Source organism: Neomonachus schauinslandi, chromosome 14, assembly GCF_002201575.2.
Source record: "Neomonachus schauinslandi chromosome 14, ASM220157v2, whole genome shotgun sequence".
Classification (NCBI taxonomy): domain Eukaryota; kingdom Metazoa; phylum Chordata; class Mammalia; order Carnivora; family Phocidae; genus Neomonachus; species Neomonachus schauinslandi.
Window position 1 is genome coordinate 85,045,815 of NC_058416.1, and position 16,251 is coordinate 85,062,065.

The following is a 16,251-nucleotide window of genomic DNA, read 5'->3' on the forward strand; positions in this document are numbered from 1 at the left end:
GTTTCCCGTGTTCCAATCCACCGCTGCCAAGTTTAGAAATAGAAATAGTGGTTTGGCAGTTTGTCATTTTCTTTAAAAGTTAAACATACATTTACCATATGACCAGTAATTCCATTCCTAGGTATCTACCCAAGAGAAATGAAGATATGTCTGCACAAAGATTTGTACATGTTCATGGAAGTATTATTTATAATAGCCAAAAAGTGGAAATAACTGGAATGTCTGATAACAGGTGAATGGATAAACAAAGTGTGATGCATCTATACCAAAGTTTTATTGTTAAGTAGCAATAAAAGCAGAATAACACGTGCTCCCCCCCCCATCCGAAAGTACAGCCTTCCAGTGAAACCTTTCATGAGTCAGAATGGCGTAAAGTGAAGAATATCCCCTGCTTTACGAAAGGTCGAGTCACACCACTGCTTTCTCGAAAGACCTCCATTAGTACCTGTTTTTGCTAACCAAAAGAGATCCGAAGAGGATTTTCACTTTTATGAAAAAAGCCATTACCTTACTAATGGTGGTCTTTCATAAAAGCAAAAGCAAAATGGCATAACGGGAACTTTCAGGAAGCAGGGATCCTTGTGTATGCTACAACATGAATAAACCTCAGAAACATGATGCTGAGTGAAAGAAGCCAGACCCCAAACCACATATGGTATGACTCCATTTATATGGACTATCCAGAAAAGACAAATCTATAGGGACAGAAGGTAGGTTAGTGGTTGCCAAGGGGCTGGAGGGAGGGGTGTGGGGAGAGCAGCGATGTTGGCACAGACATGAGGGATCTTACTGGGTGGTGAAATGTCCTAAAACTGGCTGTGCCAATAGCTGGATAACTGGGTAAATATATAGGCATCACTGAACTGTACACATAAAATGAGTGAATTTTATGGTATGTGAATTATACCTCAAAGCTGTTAAAAAATGATGGCTTAGGTTTTTGGTTTGTAGAAAAAACACCCAATTTGATTGTTCAGAGATCTACATTTTGGGGTGCCTATTTAGTTAGTGGCTTGATGAAGGATTCATTCGACAGGGCTCCAAGTCCTTGTTTTTGGTGTCTTTAGGATGATAGTGCCCAGGGCAAGAGGTTGGTGATAATGAGTCCCAAGATTTGTGGCTTCTGTTCTTACCTGGTGTGATTAACTTTGCCCAGAAGGAAAACTCTGCTTTGGCATTTTAATCTAGATTCTGACACTTGCCTCTGAAATGAAGACCTTCAATCCAAACTGGCAAAGCCAAACCAAATAAAACAGGATTTATTTGTTTGTGTAATTAGGAGGCCAAAGGTATACTATCTTCAAATAGGAGTCGATCCAGGGGCTCAAATGAAACCATCAAGGCTCAGCCTTCATCTGCCTCTGCCCTGTTTTCCCATCAGTTGGATTCATGCTCAAGCAAGACAGCTCCATTAGCTCTGGGCTCACATGAGCTCTTCCTCCTTCAAACTAGTGGAAGAAGAGCTTCTCTTTTTCAGCAGTTCTGGTAAAAACTATCCCCCCGCCCCCCCCCGCCACTGAGATTTGTTGGTTTTGAATGCCTGTCCCTGAATTAGCCAGTTGGGTCTGGAGGCTGATACTCTGGCCAGGCCCAGGTCATATGCCCTGGAACCTGCGGCAGGTTCAACCCCATTCCTAGCCAGATTTCAGTAACTGAGTGTGGGGAGGGCTGGATTTCCAAAGAAACTGTGGAGACATTAACCAGAAGGGGAATATCTACCTAGTTGGCAAAAACAACAGAAGGCTTCCATATGGTGACCAGTTCCTTTTGAGGCTACAGGTTCAAGGCTGACTGGATGAAAGCCAGGATTGGATTGCTGCAGTGTGGCTCATCCTGCCCCTGGAAGAAGCATTTCAAAGCACAGGTCTAATTGAGGGTCTTCTGGAGACACCCTCATGTGCAGAGAGTAGCCAGGGATTCCAAGGGAGGACAAGAATTGTATTCCCCACCTCCCAGAACCACCCCGTGGACAGTCCATCAAGAAACAGCTGTTGTGGGCGCCTGGGTGGCTCAGTCGGTTAAGCGACTGCCTTCAGCTCAGGTCATGATCCTGGAGTCCCGGGATCGAGTCCCGCATCGGGCTCCCTGCTCGGCGGGGAGTCTGCTCCTCCCTCTGACCCTCCCCCCTCTCATGTACTCTGTATCTCATTCTCTCTGTCTCAAATAAATAAATAAAATCTTTAAAAAAAAAAAAAAAAAAGAAAGAAACAGCTGTTGTAGGGGTGCCTGGGTGGCTCAGTTGTTAAGCATCTGCCTTCGGCTCAGGTCATGATCCCAGGGTCCTGGGATCAAGCCCTGCATCGGGCTCGCTTCTCCCTCTCTCACTCCCCCTGCTTGTGTTCCCTCTCTCGCTGTGTCTCTCTCTGTCAAATAAATAAAATCTTAAAGAAAGAAAGAAAGAAAGAAAGAAACAGCTGTTGTAAAATGGTGCAGCTGGGAAAATGGTATGGTGGTTCCTAAAAAAATATTAAATGTAGAATTACTATTTGATCTAGCAATCCCACTTCTGGGTATATACCCAAAAGAACCGAGAGCAGGGACTCCAAACAGGTACTTATACTCCCAAATGGTCATAGTAACATTACTCACAATAGTCAAGATATGGAAGCAGCCCAAGTGTCCATCGAATGATGAATGGATAAAGAAGATGTGGTAGATATATATACAATGGAATATTATTCAGCCATAAGAGAATGAAATCTTGCCATTTGGAATGATGTGGATGGAGCTAGAGGGTATTATGCTAGGCAAAATAAGAGAAAGACAAATACCTTATGATTTCACTCATATGTAGAATTTAAGAAACAAAACAAGCAAAGGGGGAAAAAAGAGGCAAATCAAGAAACAAACTCTTAACTATAGAGAACAAACTGACCATTACCAGAGGAGAGGGGAGGGGGAGATGGGTTAAGTAGGTGATGGGGATGAAGGAGGGCACTTGTGATGAGCACCTGGTGATGTATGGAATTGTTGAATCACTGTATTGTACACCTGAAAGTAATATAACACTGTATATTAACTAACTGGAATTTTAAAAAATGTAATCACTTATCTCCCCTTGCCCCCCAAAAAGCTTCCTGCATTTTCTTCCCAAAATATTTCTGAGAAGTCAGACATAAATTATGAAGAACTAGAAGGGTTCACATGTTGTATGATTCAGTTAAAACTATATTCTCTTCTGTTTGGCTTTAAAAAAAAAAAAGACAATACATGTTTCTACTTATGTAAAGTATCTAGAGGGTCAAATTCATAGACAAAGTAGGATGGTGGTTGCCAGGGGCTGGGGAAACAAAGTGGAGTTATTATTTGATGGGTTTGGAGTTTCAGTTGGGATGATGAAAAAGTTCTGGAGATGGAATGGTGGTGATGGTTTCACAATGATGTGAACATATCTAATACCACTGAATTATACACTTAACATTATTATTTTAATTTTTTAAAAAGATTTTATTCATTAGAGAGAGAGCACGAGCAGGAGGGGCAGAGGGAGAAGCAGACTCCCTGTTGAACAGGGAGCCCTGTTCAGTGCTCAATCCCAGGACCCTGAGATCATGACCCAAGCTGAAGGCAGCTGCTTAACCGACTGAGCCACCCAGGTGCCCCTACACTTAAAATTATTAAGATGGTAATTTTATATGTGTTTTATTAAAATTAGGGAAATTTTAGAAATTTTAAATGATTAAAATGGTAAATTTTATGTTATATGTATTTTACCACAGTTAGAGAGAATAAGAGGCAGCTGTCTAGAGAAAAGTTCGAATCCAAGAAATGAATTGGTAACCTTTCCTACTGCTTGTGGGACTGGTATGAGGGAATCAGCAGAGTCTGGGCGTGGGCGAGGAATGCCCTGGAAATGGAGAGTATGTCACACTAAGGGCCCTGTTTCTGACCCCCCCCCCCCCCCCCCCCCCCCCCCCAGCCCCACATTGTCCTCCTCATAGCTGACAAATCTTCAGTCTGGAACTAAAGACAAGAGTGGACCAGATGTATGGTCTCCAATATAAGATGGCCCTGGGAAGTGGCTCTAGCTGATAGCAGAGAGAAAGAACCAGAGGGGAGCCGGAGTGACTCCATATGCCAGGGGACAAAATTGTGGGAAGGCTCACGGACTTCCTATCCCTACCTGGTCTGATGTCTTAGGATGGAGCAGAAAATATCACCAGCAGAGATCAGAGAAGTGCCTGTAGAAAAGTAGATGTCATTGAGTGTTGGTGAGGTGTTGACAGCTGTCATAAGCTGTGGGTGGGAGTGTACAGCCATTCTGTGGGCAGTTTGCCAAGATCTATTAAAACTAAAAACAAGGCTGTGCACTCTGACCCAGCAATCCTTCTTCTCTTCCCGAGAGAGATGCTTGTGTGTATGCCTGTGAGGATGTTAGTCAATGTTGCATTGTTGGTTATAGGCAGAGGCTGGAAACAACCTAAATATCCAGCAATAGAATGGCTCAGTAAGCCGTAGTATGTCCATAGCATGAAATGTTCCATAGCACTAAAAAGAATGAAGTATATCTATACATTCTTATGTTGGTAGATCTTCAAGACATATTGTTGAGTGAGAAAAAGAAACTTGTGGAATCCTATCTAAATTCTGATACTGTTAATATATTTTTAAAAATCAAAAGTATGTACTTTATGGTATAAGCTAAGCTGCTATAACAAAGAGACCCCAAATTAAAAAAAAAAAAAAAGGCTTAAATGAGGCAGCATCTTTCTCACATAACGGTCCAAAGGGAGGTGTGGTCCAGGGTAAGTGGTGTTCAGTTATGTGTTGCTATGTAAAACAACAATAATTACATTTTGCTCTTGGATTCTTGGGGTTAGGAGTTTAGACAGAGCGTGATGGGAATGGCTTGACTGTGCTCTGCTCTGTGGTGTCAGGGGCCTTCGCTGGGAAGACTCAAATGGCTGGGAGTAACTTACATGGCTGTGGCTAGAATCGTCTGGAGGTTCTTTGCCCACACATCTAAATGTTTGAGCTGAAACGACAAGAATGTTTGTCTTAGTTGAGACTATTGATCAGAGTGCCTACATGTGACTTCTCTATGAGGTTAGGATTTCCGTACAGCATGGTGGCCTCGGGGTAGTTGGACTGTTTGCTCTAAAAGCAAGTGTTCCAGCAAATAAGGCAGAAGTCACATGGCCTTCCATGACTTTTTTCTCAGAGACTGTAGTGTTGCTCCTGCCGTATTTTATTGGTCAAACCAGCCACAAGCCTGTCTATATTTAAGAGGTGGGAACAGAGATCCCACCTCTGTCTGTGAGGAGTGCTGAAGGATGGGCGATTGTGTTTTAACACCATCACAAGTGGGAAGCTCTGTCACATGAGGTCAGCCGAGGTTGGTTTGGCTGGGGGAAGGGACACTGGACTTTGCCATTGACATCATGTGGCTTCCATCTCTGGTTTCAAGGTAACTGCATCTGTTGTCGCCATATCCCAGTCAGGAAAAGGGACAGTGGAGGGCAAGCAGCTCCTTATAAAGATGTGGTTCAGAACTTCAACACATCACTTCTACCTGCATCCATTTGGCTGACTCATCCTGCTGCTACACATAGCTGCAAGGGAGGCTGGGAAATGTCTGTTACTGGATGGCCATGTGCCCAGCTACTACTCATGGGGTCCCGTTACTAAAGGAAGTAAAGGAGACTAAGTATTAGGGACAATTCATTTTTGCAGCAGTGTGTATTTTTCATATATATGTATATATATTTATGTGCATATAGGTAGAAATAGGTCTATATAGAATATAGAAATGCATAGATAAATAGACTACAGTCTGGAAAAATACATAGACAAAAGTCTAGAAGAAAGTGATAACTGTAGTTACCTCTGGAGAAACGGGAGAAGACAGGATGCGGGATATTCATAGCTGACTCCAGCCATAGCTGTAGCGTTTTAATTTTTTTTTTTTTAAGATTTTTATTTATTTATTTGACAGAGAGAGACACAGTGAGAGAGGGAACACAAGCAGGGGGAGTGGGAGAGAGAGAAGCAGGCTCCCCGCGGAGCAGGGAGCCCGACGCAGGGCTCGATCCCAGGACCCTGGGATCATGACCTGAGCCGAAGGCAGACGCTTAACGACTGAGCCACCCAGGCGCCCCTGTAGGGTTTTAATTTTTAACAAGGATAATGTCTTCATGTTTTACTTAAGAAATTAAATATTAATTTAAATCCAAGAGGGCCTGGTGAGCATCTGGCTGCTGATGTTGCAGTCTTGGTCTTATCTTTCTGTGGTGGGATGCAGCACCAGAGTGTGCCAGGAGGTCGCATAGCCCTTTATCTTCAGGAACCTCTGCTGCTGTTGCTGGGGACTCTTGGTTCAGAGGCCCCACCTTCTCAAAGCCTATGTAATTTGCTCGGGATCTCTCTGCCCCATCCTTCCTGTCCTGTTCTGGAGGGTTTCCTTTACTACGAGCAGATTAGTTGAACATAGGACAGTCGAGGAATTCAAAAGGGAGTAAATCGCAGCCTCCCTTTCCACAGATTACTTGTTAATTACAGATAGAAGGCTGGTCACTGTAAATGGAGAAAGCAGTGGGCAGCAAGCAATCAAAGTTAACATCACAGACACTGTGTCCCTCCTGATAGGAGACACTGAGGACACAGCATCACTTTAATGGCATTTCTGTCCCAAATGCATATCCAAAATTCACTCATGAGGAAATATCTGACAAACCGAGATGGAGGGACATTCTTCAAAACAACTGGAGTGAACCCTTTAAAAAGGGTTCACTGAGCCACCCAGGCGTCCCGAGAATGTCGTGTTCTTAGGAAACATGCACTGAAGTATTTAAGAGTAAAGAAGCATGTTGTCTACGACCAACTCCCAAATGGTTTAGAAAGGAGTAGGCAGGGGCGCCTGGGTGGCTCAGTCGTTAAGCGTCTGCCTTCGGCTCAGGTCATGGTCCCAGGGTCCTGGGATCGAGTCCCACATCGGGCTCCCTGCTCAGTGGGAAGCCTGCTTCTCTCTCTCCCACTCCCCTTGCTTGTGTTCCCTCTTTTGCTGTGTCTTTCTCTGTCAAATAAATAAATAAAATCTTTAAAAAAAAGAAAGGAGTAGGCAAACCTTTTTTGGCAGAAAGGCTAGGGAATGAGGATTCTAGGCTTCGGCGGGCCATATGGTCCATGTCACAACTACTCACTATGCCTCTGCAGCGCCAAAGTGGCCACGACGGGATGTAAGTGAACGGGTGTGGCTGTGCTCCGGGAAAGCTTATTTATGGATACCGAAATTGCAATTTCATACACTTCTCACGTGTCGTGAAGTAGTCTTCTTTTTATTTTTTATTTTTTCAACCAGGCAAAATCCATTTCTAGCGTACTGCCCATACAAAATCTGGTGGCTGGCGATTTGGCCTGTGGGTTGTTGTTCCCTGATGCCTGATAACAGAAAAAGAACACACACACGCACACACACACACACAGGATAAAGCAAATATGTATGGCATAATGCCAACAGTTAGTGAATCTGGGTGAAGGGTATAGGGGGGTTCTTTGTATTCTTCTTAAAATTCTTCAGCAAGTTTGAAATTTTTTTTTTAAGATTTTATTTATTTATTTGACACAGAGAGAGACAGTGAGAGAGGGAACACAAGCAGGGGGAGTGGAAGAGGGAGAAGCAGGCTTCCCGCCGAGCAGGGAGCCCGATGCGGGGCTTGATCCCAGGACCCTGGGATCATGACCTTAGCCCAAGGCAGTCGCTCAACCAACTGAGCCACCCAGGCGCCCCTGAAATTATTTAAAAATAAAAAGTTACATGAAATACATGATTTTCCTCTCTAGGGACCCAGGAAGGAGAGAGTGAGGATGCTGTGCGAATTCAGGGAACCAAGCCTTCTCATCTCGGGGTCAGGGGAGACTTGCTCATAGTGTCCTTTGATGTTGTTCCTAATTGTTATCTGTTCACTTCATTGCCTTCACTTCTTTATTTTCTGGCTTGACTGTCAAATCTAGAGACCCCGCTTGGCAGCTATGAGCATTTAGGCTCTGGTCTCACCCTTTGACCATCCCCTTTTTTTCTCCTCCCTCTGGTAAATACATTTCTCCACCACCCAAGGAAACAGACACTTTAAATCTGTTCATTGGATTTTTTTTTTTAATTTCATGGTCCCTGTCCCTCATATTGTTTCCTCCACATTGTTGGTGCTTGTCTTAGATTATCAGAACTCTAGAGGGAAGGGGCTGTTTCTGAGCATATGGTGTAATGTTCGGGGAGGTGTGCTGGGGCAGCATGATCAAGAAGTTACTGTGTTCATCCTTCTTGCCTTAAGGTGAAGTCTCTTGTATTTCCTCAGGCCTTGTGGCCCTGAATGGTTATTTCCAAAGCCTGGGGTAGGGAGGGCTGGCTTTAAGGGAAGCGATGTGTCCTTTTCTTAGTTGACTTAGCAAGAACTCTCTTCATTGCCAGGATCAGAAACCCAAATCAAACTGGCCTAAGTGAAAAGGAATTTATTAATTCATATCACCAAGAGCATTACATTCAGACCTGGTTAGATCTAAGGGCTGAATTGATGCTGTGAGAATTCTATCTCGTACTGCATTGCAATTCTGTTTTCCTGTTAGGCTTCATTTGCTCAGCAGCCCCAGGTGCGCTTTCTACCGGATTAGCAAACCCAGAAGAAGGAGGGCATTTCTAAACCAATACTTCTAAACCAGAGTCCCAGGGCTGACTCTCACTGGCCCAGTTTGAGCCATGTGTCTACCTCTGAATCAGTCAGCGGCTAGGGCATTGGAGGATACTCATTGGCCAGGTGTGGATCACATGACCGCTATTGGCATGGAGACTGTTAGCCCTACTCAAACCATCTGGACCAAGAAGAGGTTGACAAGAGGTGGCCTCTCAGAGGCATATTTGGTTGCTGTTGCTATTAGGAAGGATGGAACCTGGGTAGGAAAAAAACATTAGTTCCGTACATAAGCACCGTGCCATGCTGCCTTCCCGAGTTCCAGTCCTGGTTGTCTAAGCCACATCTTCAGTAGTAGTAGTTGCATCATCTTAGCTGTCAGACTGACTTGCACAGTCACATCCAACTATGAAAAGCGACCCATTCACATTCTCCCATACACCCTGCTTGGGCTCCTCCATCCCTCAGGAAACCCACAGGATCTACAAGCAGAAGCTGGAGGAGCTGACCTCACTCCAGACTTTGTGTAGCAGCTCCATCAACAAGCAGAAGACGCGCCTGAAGGACTTGAAGCACACACTCCAGAGGTAGGCGAGGCTACAGCTCCCCGGGTTTTAAGGGACAGAAACCCAACTCAAAGCTGGCTTAAGCAGAGAATGGAAATTTTAATGGAAAAAAACCAGGAGTAGCTTCAGACATCACTGGATCCAGGGGTCAAAAGGTGTTTTTAGGAATCTGTTTGTTTTTTTTCTCCCCCCCTTCTAAATTCTGCCGTCCTCTAGATTGGCTTCACCCTCAGGCTGACTGTCCTCTTCTGGTCACTGAGATGGCCACCAGCAGTGCCAGACAAATATCTTCCGGACTTACATCCTCCAGCCTTCCTTCCTATTGGTTTAGTTCCACTGACAGAATAACTTGTTTTTCAGTACAAGTTCTGGGTGTGATCCTAATTGGTGGGTATTGGTCACATGGTTATTTGTGAACCAATCACTGAGACTCTGGTTAGGCAAGACTAGGTCATATGCTTAGTTTTTGGACCTGGGGGATGGGACAGCCTTACTGGAACTATATGGAGGGGGAAAGAGGATGAGAGGTAGTTTCCCAGAGGAAAGTTGTTATAGGTCTTTGGTGTAGGTGGTAGGAAGTCTGGCATCCCCAGGGGGAAATACTTAAGCTCATGACTTTGTTCAGTTCTTGAGGCCAAGATCATAAGTTCACCTCCCAATCCTCATGTCTTCATGGTTTGGAAAGTGCTCTCACCCCCTATAGGTAGAAGGAGTCCAGTGGATGCTGTGACCCCAGGCAGGCAAGGAGACCGAGGCTCTGAGTGGCTTATCCCAGTTGACTTAGCTAAGTCTCCATACCATAGGGTGTAACTCCTGGTCAATTCTTCCCTTCCCTTGTGGACAGTTTTTGCAAACGTTACTGATTATATCCCTAACCTTGGCTGACCATTTTGGAAATGGAGGTCCATTAGTCATGGGGTAAGAGTGTGGATGGTTCCATGTAATGACATCGCCACTCTTGGAAAAACACATCTTACTGATGGTAAGACTCAACAGTCTTTATCAGTCTAGGATTTTTCAACCCTGGCACTGTTGATAATTCTGCTGCAGGGTCTGTCCTGTGCATTCTAGGATGTTTAGCAGCATCCCTGGCCTCTATCCCCTAGATGCCAGTAGGACCTTCCACCCCCTGTTTGACAAATAAAATGTTCCTAGATGTTGCCAAGTGTCCCCAGTTGAGAACCAGTGGGTTAGAAGGTTGACCCATAGAAGACACACCTACTATTCTGAGAGGGTGTCCACTGGCTTGTTTTTCTAGTTTTGAGAGTTAAATATCACCAAGGAAAAACAGACAGTGATCAGTTGGCTGCCAATACTTTTAAAGCACTTTCCTGTCTGCCCTTCTAGTAATCTTCAGTCTCTTCTTTTAGAAGAGTAAGAAGCATGGTATTGCCTGTAAAAGTCCATTGAGCTCATACTGTGTATCAAGGATCATTCTAAATGTGTTACATTTAGTGTACTCACTTAATCCTCACAACAGTATTGTCCATGAGGTAGGCCTGATGCTACCCCTGTTTTTCAGGTATGGAAAATAAGGCAAAGTGGTGAAAGGACTTTCCCAAGGTCACAAGGCTAGCAGGGACCCAGTGTCAAACCCACAGGGTGCAGAGGGAGAATTGAGGTTGTAAGAAGCATTGAGATAGAAAGTTGGGAGGGCAGTGCCCCGAGCTCCCAGATTCTTCCTCCAGTCTGAGTAACACCCCTGCTTCTCCTATGCCCGCACGTCTGACCAAACAGGTACAAGAACCATGCCAGTCAGGAGGAGGCAGAGCTCATTCAGCAGATGAGCGCCAACATCAAGGAGCGGCAGAACATCTTCTTCGACATGGAGGCCTACCTGCCCAAGAAGAATGGGTAGGAGCTGGAAACCTAGCGCACCCCTGCTGCAGGCAGACGCGCAGGCCTAGAGGGCCTGGTCTGTGTGACTCCCACCTCCCTGCTGGGGCTTGAGGTTGAGGGGAAAGGAGGGAAGCAAGGGCAGGAAAGAGAAGGAGGCTTCCTCATACGTTCCTCCATGGAACAGGAGGTTGATCTCAGCGTGACCTTCCTGGGAGGGCTTGTGCGAGGAACCAGATACAAGATCTGGTTTCCAGCACCTGCCGCATGCCTGGTGCCACCCGAGGTTAAGAGGAAAGATGTTTTCTCCCAAAGAACAAACATTGATTTATTTTATTTTTATTTTAAATTCCAGTATAGTTAACAGACAGTATTGTATTAGTTTCAGGTGTACAGTAGGCTGATTCAGCACCTCCATACATCACCCAGTGCTCATCACAACAAAGCCCTCCTTCATCCCCATCACGTAGCTCACCTGTCCCTTCACCCCCTCCCCTCTGGTAACCATGAGTTTGTTCTCTGTAGTTAAGAGTCTGTCTCTTGGTTTCTCTCTCTGTCTCTCTCTTGTTTTCCTTTGAGAACAAACATTTATTGAGTGCCTGCTGTATGCCTAGCATTGTGCTGGGGGCTCTTGAATTGTCTACAGCTTGGTGAGTCAGACCCAGGTGTCCAAATTCTACAAGGTTCAAAGCCATTAGGGGGTGTTTTGCTCAGGTGGCTCAGCCCAGGTTTGGATGGGAACACTCTGACTCCAGAGCTTGTGTTCGTTCTGTCTTCCTCCTTTGAAGAAGTCCCATTTCCTCCCTCAGGTGACATCACTGCCACCTGTTCCAGAGCGAGATCGGACAGGGTTGTATCGAAACCCGAGGCGGGCTGCTGAGTGCTCCCATCACTTCCCTGTGGCCCTTTCTCCTGGTTTGGCCTAGCGCCGAGTCAGAGCCGCCGTCAGGCCCTTTTACACTTGAAGCCATTCCTCTTGGCTTCTCCTCTTTTGCCGTATTTGGTGAAAAACTCCCTGAGTTGGGTGATGATAATTTTCCATAGAATGAAACCGCATGACCCTTTTTTACAGTGTGGCTCAGATCCGCTCTCCCAGCTCCAGCCTCCTGAGTCCTCCGTGCATTTTACATCGGTTGGCAATCTTTGGGTTACAAGTGACAGAAAACCCAACTCAAAGTGCTTACGAAAAATAGGCGATTTATTGGCTCATGTAACTTAAAGGTGCAGATGTTGCTGTGGGTCTGGCTGGATCCTGCTGCTCAAATGATACTGTTGGGCTCGGTCTCTCAGTGAGCTTTCCTTTTACTTCCTTGGCCATGTGTGTCTTGTTCTTAGGGAGACTTTCTCTACAAGCTGGCCCCAGGAGCTCTGGGTTTGCCTTCTGCCGGCTTAACAATTCCAGTAGAGAAAGCGTCTTTGTTTCTTAGTAGTTCTGGGAAAAGTTCCCAGGACTGAGTCTCACTGGCCTGTGACCAGTGTGTCACATGACCATTATTGACCCAATCAGGAGGATGCAGTGCTTTGATTGGCTAAGCCTGGGTCATGTGCCTTACCCTAGGACCTGAGGGGAAAAGAGATTCTCTGAAGGAAAATGGCCCTGCTCTTTCAGGAAGTGTAGACTGTATCGCTAGCCGAAAAAAAATAGGTAATTCTTTTTACACCTCTACTCCAGTTACACCAGACCAGAAATGCCCCTAGACTTTATTCAGAGCTAGAAAGAAGACTTTTTTGTTTGCTTTTCTCCCCTCAACCTTCTACTCATCCTTCAAAGCCCAGTTCAAATGTTAGCAACTCAGTGAAGCCTTTCCAAAACCCCTCTCCCTCTGTGGAATTAAACCCTTCCTCCCCGAGATTTCATAACCCTTTACTTGCACCTTTGTTAGTGATGTTAGAGTACAGACTATCGTAACAAAAGCCCAACAATACAGGGGCTCAGACAAGGGGGAGGTTTCTCTTCTCATACATAGCAGTCCAGAGGTGAGTGAACCAAGAGCGGAGGGCTCATGGGGTCATCTAGGGACTCAGGGTCCTTCCAACTCCAACTTGTTGCTTCACCACCCTTCAGGGAGTTGTCCTCATCTGCATGGCCAAAGCTGGCTCATACTGTCACATGGGCCAGAAGTGGAGGGCAAGCAGATACCTTTTTACCAAAAAAAAAAAAAAAAAAAAAAAGTTTGCCATTTCCCGGTGAAGCCAAAAACACACATATTCTATAATCCAGAAATTCCACTCCTGTCTGTCTGTATAGCCAATGGAAATGAGTGCTTCTGCCCTCCAATAGACATGTGTAAGAATGTCGACAGCAAAGAATCCAGACTCAAAAGGCCCCATGTTGCATGAGTCTTTTTGTATGAAATGTCCAGAATAGGCAAATCCATAGATGTAGAGTAGATTAGTGGTTGACAGGTGCTGGGGGGAGGGAGGAAAGGGAGTGACTGCTGATGGGTATGTGCTTTATTTTGAGATGATGAAAATGTTCTAGAGTTAAGTAATGGTTGTACAACGTTGTGAATATACTGGAAACCATGAAGTTGGATACTCAAAAAGGGTGATGTTATGGGGGCGCCTGGCTGGCTCAGTCGGAAGAGCATGTGACTTTTCATCCCAGGGTCATTAGTTCGAACCCCACGTGGGGTGTAGAGATCACTTAAATAAATAAATAAAACTTAAAAGAAAAAAAGGGTGATGTTATGGTATGTGAATTACATCTCAGTTAAAAAAAAAGAATGTTCACAGCAGAAAGAAGCCAGGCACAAAATATACTGTTAGGTATACCTGTAAATATATTGAAGATTTTACTTCAGTTTCAAAAAGAACCCTTTTTAAATTGACCTAGAGATTGTACACATGCCTTCACCTCATTGGCTGGAGTTTAGTCACATGCTCACATTAGCTGCAAGGGAGCCTGGGAAATATGGTCTCTAAGCCAGCTAAAATGGGGGGAAATGGGTTAGTCATGACTGTCATGTGTCATATTGTTTCATTCTCTAGTTAGTCATTATTCTCCATGTGAGAATTTTACTGCTGAGTTTAGCACGCTGTTTTCTAACATCAGTGCTCAATGCATGCTTATTGTTTGAATGTTTTTGGTTGGGGCCCACTCCAGGGCTGGTAAGGAACGAGTCAGCCCTCACAGATACTTTCCTTCCAGGCTCTACTTAAATCTCGTCCTTGGCAATGTGAATGTGACCCTTCTCAGCAACCAGGCCAAGTAAGTATCTCTGACCCCCACCTGGCTTTAGGGAATCCAGGCATCTTGCTCTTCCAACTCAGGAGAAATGAACCTAGCTAGAATTTTTGCATAAATAAAACAAATTAATAGTTGGGGCTCTGGCTCTTGGTCTTTCTGACACGTTCCTTCTCAGTGGGAGGCCACCCTGGGAGGGTTCCTTCTTTTCATGCAGTCAGTACGTTGGGGGAACAGAACTGCCACTTTCCCATGAGAAACAGCCCCTGCTCCATTCCACTGCTTACCACGCACAGTTCTTCCGGGAAGTGGGCAGTACTGTCCACCTGAAATCAGTCCCAGGGGCAGTAGAGCGTGGTGTTTCTGCTGCAGTAGCTGGTTAGGGAGGAGCACTTCTCCACCCCCTGCGCATCCCCATCACCAGCCCAGAGACCTACGCCAGGAGCCCAGGGACGTGGGAAGCTTTGCACGTCGGTCCTCTTTCTCTAATTGATCATCACCATTAATTCAAGGCCAGAGCTTTCCTTTAGCGGGATCAGAAGGTTCTTGTGGGCAGTGGCTGGTGGTAGGTGAAGGATCTGATGGGGCTGAGGATTCTATCCCCAGATGGGATATAGTTATATTACTATAACTATAGTAATAGTTATGTGACCTTTCCTGGGGGTGTCTGTCCCCGCAGATTTGCTTACAAGGATGAGTATGAGAAGTTCAAGCTCTACCTGACCATCATCCTGCTCCTGGGCGCTGTGGCATGTCGATTTGTCCTTCACTACAGGTAACAGGAAGTGTGGTGGTGTGTTTCGGCATGGGGGGGGGGCGGTCCTCTCCTGCCTCTGCAATGTTTGGTAGGTTGTAGGTAGAGAAGAGCCTTTTCTCATGCGAAATAGCAGTCCTGTCCACTCAACATCCATCCAACAAATATCTACTGAACAGCTACTGGAGAGACCTTATAACTAGTAGTTAGGAAAGAGCCCAATGGCACACCCACACAATAGAATATTATTCCAATAATAAATAGGAATAAAGCAGTGACACATACTACAACATGGATTCTGAAAACATTATGTTCAGTGAAAGAAGTTAGTCACAAAAGGCCACATATTGTATGATTCCACTTATACGAAACATCCAGAACAGACAACTCTGTAGAGACAGAAAGCAAATTAGTGGTCAGGAGCTGGGTGGAGGGGAGGTGGGGGTGGGTCCTGTTGATGGGGATGGGGTTTCTTTTGGAGTGAGGAGAATGTTCCAGAATTAGATAGAGGTGATGAATGTACAGCTCTGTGAATACACTAAAAAGTAATGAGTTATACTCTTTGAAAGGGTGAATTTTCTGGTATGTGAATTATATATCAATTATAAAAAGAGAAAGAGAAAGCAAGAAAAAAGGAAAGGAAGAAGGGAAGGAAGAAAAGAAAGAAAGATCACAGACTGCCTGGGTTTGAATCCTGGCTTTGGGACTAACTGGCTGTTACCATGAGCACGTTCCCTCAGGGAGCCTCAGTCTCTCCATCTGTAAAATGAGGGTGACACCAGGCTTTGCTAATAGTGCGTGTGGAGGGCTCTGCCCAGCGCCTGACACCAGCATCAGCCCCTGCTTTTGGAGCAAGAGGAGGCCACGCGGCTCTGAGAGGCTGAGGCCAGTGGGCTCAGGCTGCCTTGCCTCAGGGGGTTTCGTTTCCCCCCCTGGCACTGGGTTTTGGGCCCTGAGGGGAGGCAGCCGAGTATAGCTTGGGCATTTGGCCGGTGTGTCAGGGGTTTATCTCCTGGCAGGTGTTTGGCTGGGAGTCCAGTTTCTGGTCTGGCCACTCGAATGTCCAGACAGAGAAAGGCCCTTTTAGGTCCTGGGCCCGTGCCTGCCTGCTGCCTCGGGCCTGGCCTGTTTCCCCAGAGGGCAAAGCCTGCACACTGCCTGCTCACATGCCTCTCTGGAAGGGATAGACGTTCTTGATGTGCAACCAGATTCCCTTGCGCTGGGACATCTTGGGTCCTCAGAGGGCAAACCTGTGGTGTGTTGTCAAGTTCTAAAGTTCAGCGAGGG

The 16,251-nt window shown here is 45.6% G+C and overlaps 1 protein-coding gene across 2 annotated transcripts in view; it reads left to right on the top strand.

Annotated features, from left to right (window-relative positions):
- The window catches only part of TMEM120B (transmembrane protein 120B), a 41,128-nt gene that overhangs the window by 8,265 nt on the left and 16,612 nt on the right, over nucleotides 1–16,251 (top strand). For both annotated transcript variants that reach the window (XM_021698614.1, XM_021698615.1), the window contains exons 2-5: nucleotides 9,090–9,208; nucleotides 10,925–11,041; nucleotides 14,175–14,234; nucleotides 14,890–14,985. In XM_021698614.1, coding sequence (XP_021554289.1) covers nucleotides 9,090–9,208; nucleotides 10,925–11,041; nucleotides 14,175–14,234; nucleotides 14,890–14,985 — 392 coding nt within the window. The remainder of the gene's footprint in view (nucleotides 1–9,089; nucleotides 9,209–10,924; nucleotides 11,042–14,174; nucleotides 14,235–14,889; nucleotides 14,986–16,251) is intronic.